The sequence below is a fragment of the Chondrus crispus genome, genomic scaffold, assembly GCF_000350225.1.
Source record: "Chondrus crispus Stackhouse genomic scaffold, scaffold_29, whole genome shotgun sequence".
Classification (NCBI taxonomy): domain Eukaryota; phylum Rhodophyta; class Florideophyceae; order Gigartinales; family Gigartinaceae; genus Chondrus; species Chondrus crispus.
In genome coordinates this window covers 254022-260021 of record NW_005179194.1, presented here as the reverse complement: position 1 = coordinate 260021, position 6000 = coordinate 254022, and the positions used below count along the sequence as shown (strand labels likewise).

At 48.2% G+C, this 6000-nt stretch overlaps 1 protein-coding gene across 1 annotated transcript; it reads left to right on the top strand.

Annotated features, from left to right (window-relative positions):
- Positions 1 to 1294: 1294 nt before the first annotated feature.
- Positions 1295 to 5413, top strand: CHC_T00010272001 (RNA-dependent DNA polymerase). Its single transcript, XM_005717262.1, has one exon. It carries the CDS (start codon positions 1295 to 1297, stop codon positions 5411 to 5413), a length of 4119 nt encoding a protein of 1372 aa, XP_005717319.1.
- The last annotated feature ends 587 nt before the right edge of the window (positions 5414 to 6000 follow it).

Genomic DNA, 6000 nt, shown 5'->3' with positions numbered 1-6000 from the left:
CTCGGTACCAACTCCTTCACTCACACACATCAACCTGCCTTCCTTCTTTCCCTTGCCCCTCCGAACCTACCATTAGGTTATGGGCCCAGTCCCTCGCTGTCGTTTCACTGCATGAGTCTGTCGTTCTCGTTCCGTTGTTTCTGCCGTCGTTGTCGCTGTCGTTTTCGCTGCCGTTTCTCGTCGTTCTTTCCGCTGGTCTTCTCGCTGTCGTTGTCGCTCTCGTTCTTGCCGTCGTTCTTGGTTTTGGTTTTCGCTGCTGCTGTCGTTCTTGCTCTCTTGTGTGAATTGGTTTTGGTCATCGCCCCCGCTGTCTTCGTTGTCTTCGTTCTTGGTTTGGCTTTTGTTCTTGCTGTGGTTCTTGCTGCTGTCTCTGTCTTTGGTCTTCGTCTTCGTTTCCGCTCCCGCTACCGCCGTCGTCGTCAATCTCGCATTTGGTTTTTCTTCTTTCTCTCATGCAAAGTAAGTTTTGAGTTTCTTTCCATTTCCTACACATCTAAGTGATTGTCTTTGCACGTTTTGGTGGTTCTTAAGAGCAATAATTCCAAAATCTGTTACTGACGATTATCTTCATATTCCTTATTGTGAATACCTGTTTTTACGGGGTTGTGTTAGATCTGGAATTAGTACCGGTGCGCTCTGCGCCTGGGAAGCTGGTCACCGGTCGAACGGTTCGGACATCGGAGGTCGTATCCGTTGAGGTGCTTGAGCCTGAGGATCAACCTTCACCTCGGCTCGCGCTTCCGGGTCCGTCCTCGAGTTGCCCACCATATAGGATTCCTCGTATTCCGCGCTCTGTTCCCGCACCAATAAAGAGAACTACGCATCGACTTTCTGCTCGGAAAGCGGCTGTTCTCGCGGATAAAGAGTTTAAGCGTGAGCGCAAGAGGAATCGTAAGGTGCCCGCGGTATAAGCGGTATTGTAAAGTGTGCGGCGTTAGTGGCAATAGTGCGAAGGCTTTTTACGACCACATTCAGTCTAGGTCTCATCGCATTCAAGTTGCCAACGCTAAGGAGACTCCGCGTTGTATCCCTTGCAATCGCGTCTTTGAGTCTCACGGGCACCTGAAGTGCCACGAGAACGGTGCCGCACACTTAAAGGTAGTTTGTGAACAGAATAGTTAGGGATTTCATCCAAATAAATTCACATATCTGTTCGCAAATTTCTCCTAGTGCAACTTCATAGTAATCATATCGAATTTCTTAGACGGGTGGGCTTGCCATTGTGTTGACTATCGGTTAACGGCTTGGGATCCCCGAACGGATTTTCGAATACTTGAAGTTTATTTGCACTAAAATGGAAGATCAAGGAGGAGGAGGATCCATCAGAATCGACAAACTGACGGACTCCAACTTCTACGTGTGGAAGCAGAAAATACAACTTCTGCTTGCTCTACGTGATGTTGACGAATACATCGTTGAGGGAAGAGTTCCAAGTGAGGAACGCGCGGAAGAGCGTAAGAAGTGGATCAGAGGTGACAGTAAAGCTAAAGCACTGATTGGTCTCTCCCTATCAGATGAGCATCTTGAGCATGTACGTGATGTTGATACTGCTCATGAGATGTGGGAAGCTATTGTCAACGTGTTTGAGAGGCACACTTTGCTGAACAAACTAGCTGCACGTCGTGAGTTCTACACTGTGAAGATGCTTTCCGGTGAAAAGGTGCTTGCATACATCAATCGTGTCAAGCAGCTGGCAGCCATCCTCAAGTCAATGAGCGTAAACATCGATGACAAGGAGATGGCCATGGCAGTGCTCAACGGTCTGCCTGCCCGTTTCGAGGCTCTCATCGTTGCACTTGATGCTCTCGGTAATGAGGAAAAGATATTCAGTTTGGACTTTGTAAAAAGTCGTCTGCTGCAGGAAGAGCAACGAGCAAACATGAAGTCTAGCTCCTCACAGACATCGGCTCTGGTTAATCGTGCCCCGAACAATCGGGACATAAACGATTACAAATGCACGAACTGCGGTCATACAGGCCATACGGCAACCCGCTGCTGGGGAAAGGATTTGAATGGGCGTCGCCCGGCTCCTCCTAGCGGATATAAACCGCGTATGTCTCAGCGGAAACAATCTGCATTTGTCACACAGAAACCTGATCCCGACATGGTTGTAAACAGCGTCGACTTCACATGTCTGATGTCGAAAGCTTCGCACACGAACGATGTGGAGATGTCGCCTTCGTGGCTCGTAGATTCAGCTTGTACCGCTCATATTACATATGACCGATCTTTGTTTGCAACGTATGAGCCACTTGAATCCGCCTCTGTTCAGATGGGAACCAAGGCTAGTGCAAAGGTTGCCGGCCGTGGTGACGTTCACTTGAAGTTAAATGTGAATGGCCGCATCGAACCGTGCAAGTTGACGGATGTATTGCACGTTCCGGACTTTGCGTTCTCTCTGCTCTCTGTCAGTCGAATGACTGAACTTGGACTAAAAGTTGGGTTCGAAAATGGAAAATGCATGATCAGACGAGGCTCAACTGTAGTGGCGACTGCGACATTGGTTGGAGAACTTTACGTTCTCGACATCGTCAGTGACATCGGATCTGCACATGCTGCCACCCTGCAAACGTGGCATGAGCGCTTTGCACATGTGCATTCTCAAGGTATTGCTTCGATGATTCGTGACAATGTGGTAAGTGGAGTCAAACTACTTGGTAATGAGGCTAACAAAATCAACAATACTGACAATGATTGCATCTCTGAAAAATGTTCTGCGTGCGTCTACGGCAAAGCCACTCGATCTGTGATCCCAAAAGAGCGGTCCTCGAGGCGGCCATACTTCTGTCTAGACTTAGTTCACTCTGATGTTTGTGGCCCCTTAGAGGTGCAGTCCATTGGTGGTGCCAAGTACTTCATTACCTTCATAGATGATCACTCAAACTGGTCAGTAGTGTACCCTATGCACCATAAATCAGAAGCATTTGAACGATACAAAATGTTTGCACAACTTGCTCAGACTCACACTGGTCGCAAGATCAAAGTGCTTCGCACCGATCGAGGTGGTGAGTATCTGTCCACGGAGTTTAAGTCTTTTCTGATTGCAAATGGTACTCAGCATCAAATGACGACCGCGTACACACCGGAGCAAAATGGCGTCGCCGAACGACTGAACAGAACTTTGGTAAACTTGGTGCGCTCCATGCTAGCGCACAAGAAAGTTACAAAGGGGTTCTGGGCAGAAGCACTTGCCAATGCAGTGTACGTTCGAAATCGAGTCACGTCACGTGCCATTCCCCCAAAGATGACCCCCTACCACTTATGGATGAAATCTGTGCCAAATGTTGGTCATTTGCGTGTTTTCGGTTCAAAGTGTTGGTATACATTACCAAAACACAACATCCAGAAACTTGACGCCCGTGCAAAGGAGGCAATGTTTCTAGGGTATGCTGAAAATACGAAAGCTTACAAGTTGTGGGATGGTGATTTGCACAAAGTGATCGTATCCAGAGATGTTACTTTTGACGAGTCCACGGGAGGCAAATCTGGTGAACCGATGGATACAAACGAGGAGGCTGCAACTGATGATGACACAATCAACTTGAACATCGATGAGGAAGTTGCAGAAAATGATGCAGTGGCATCAGAAGCATCATCGCCGGATGAACAACAAGACTCTGACGAATCCTCCAACTCCTCCCCAACTGCAGGGGAGGACGAAACTACCGAAACAGTTGAGCAACACGTAGTTGAGGAAGAAACGATTGATCCGCCACCTAATCTCCGTCGGTCCACTCGCGTTCGCAAAACGCCTGGGGCGTGGTGGGCAGCAGCTTTGGTGACTGCTGGACTCCTTAGCCACGCCCATGTGATAACGGAAATCCCAAACTCGTACAAGCAAGCTATGGATTCTCCAAAAGCTCGCTTCTGGCAGAAGGGCATCGACAAAGAACTTGCTTCACAACACAAAAACAAAACATGGACACTTGTTCCAAGATCTCAGGCATCAAACGTCCTGACGTCCAGGTGGGTTTTCGGAGTGAAGCAACTTCCTGACGAGTCCGGAAAATTGGTCGAAACTGCAAAGGGACGTCTTGTGGCACGAGGCTTTCAACAAGTAGAAGGCATCGATTACACTGAAACTTTCGCCCCTGTCATCAAGTTCACAACTATCCGTCTGCTGCTGGCACTGGTTGCGCACTTTGACCTTGAGCTGCATCAGATGGACGTGGTGACTGCCTTCCTCAACGGTGACCTTCACGAAGAAATCTACATGGAGCAACCTGAAGGATGCATCGACAAAGTCAAACCTGATTCGGTGTGTAAACTTTTGAAAGCAATCTATGGTCTTAAGCAAGCCCATCGCCAATGGCATAGTAAGATCGATGAGTTTCTGATCACTGAACTTGGTTTCAACACTACACGCAGCGACCCATGTCTTTACATTCGACGTCAAGGCAATGTCATCATGATTATCGCGTTGTACGTGGACGATCTGCTGCTAGCTGGAAGTGACTTGGAGGCCATATTATGGATGAAAAATGAACTCAACAAACGATTCGATATGAAAGACCTTGGCGAGGCGAAGACTTGTATTGGCCTAGAGATCGACCGTATACGTTCTAAACACGTCCTGACCGTCACGCAGTCGAAGTATGCCCAAGCAGTACTGAAACGGTTCAAAATGTCGTCATGCAATCCTTGCGTTACTCCGATGGAACAGTCTCGACATGTCACAATGCAAGTGGCCGAAACTGGCACTGATGACAACCCATGCTTTGAACCATATCGTCAGGCCATTGGATGTCTAATGTTCCTAATGGTCGGGACCCGCCCCGATATTGCGTATGCCATTGGAAAGTTATCTCAACACTGTGCCGACCCTCACGATTCGCATTGGACAGGTGTGAAACGTGTTTTGAGATACTTGCGTGGGTCCCAGCATCTTGGAATAGTGTTTGGTAAAGATGATCTTGGTACGGAACTTCATGGGTATAGCGACGCAGATTGGGGTGGATGCCTTGAATCACGAAAATCAACGAGTGGGTACGTGTTCAAGCTTTGTGATGGGCCTATCAGTTGGGCTTCCCGGAAACAAACAGTAGTTGCAAAGTCTACTTGTGAGGCAGAATACATCGCACTCAGTGAAGCATGCAAAGAGGCCGCGTGGCTTCGACGCTTCCATGCCGATGTACTTGGTGCAAATTCGGATCCAACAATTCGCGTTGGATGTGACAACGCTGGTACGATTGCGTTTGCTCAGAACGAATCTACAAATCGTCGGAACAAGCACATTGATATTACGTATCATTTTGTTCGAGATGCGGTGCAGCGAAAACTGGTCACATTGTACCATTGTCCGACAACAGAAATGCCAGCCGATATGCTGACCAAACCACTTGGTCGCGTGCTGTTTGAAAAGTTCGTGAGCATGGTTGGGCTTTCCGAGTGCAAAGCTGCCCAAAGCATGTGATCGAGGGGAGGTATTGAAAATGTGCGACCACATGCTGTTATCTGAAAAGGTCAAAATCGAGTGACACGTGTACATGACTGCACGGTCCGGGCGCTCTTACCCATATCACGACATGACACGTGTAAAATACCAGATTTTGGGGTTCCGGGGACGAAAGTGACCTCTCGGAGGGTCATGCAAATTTGCATAGTTTTGCCAAGTGGAACCTTGGCCCGTAGCACTATAGACTACACAGGAAATACTGCAATTCTATTGGCCCTCAGGTCTAATGCTGCAAATCTATTGGTCGAGCGTTGTCCACGTGTGCGTCATTGGCCTTGTGATGTACTTTAAATGGCCTGTATATGCCATAATTACGTTGTTTTGGGGGTTTCAAGTGGTTTGTCATGGTTGTAATGGGTAATTGCATGGGGCCCTCGGGCGGGACACATGTATGCCGTGTACACATGTACACGTCGCCAGGTGAATTCGTGTACGTACACATGTACACGCATCCAGGTGTATGCACATGAGGGTTTACAGTTTTACAGTGTCAGACTGTTTGCGATCCTGCGCGTGTCCGAGTACAGTACATGTGAATCAAAAGT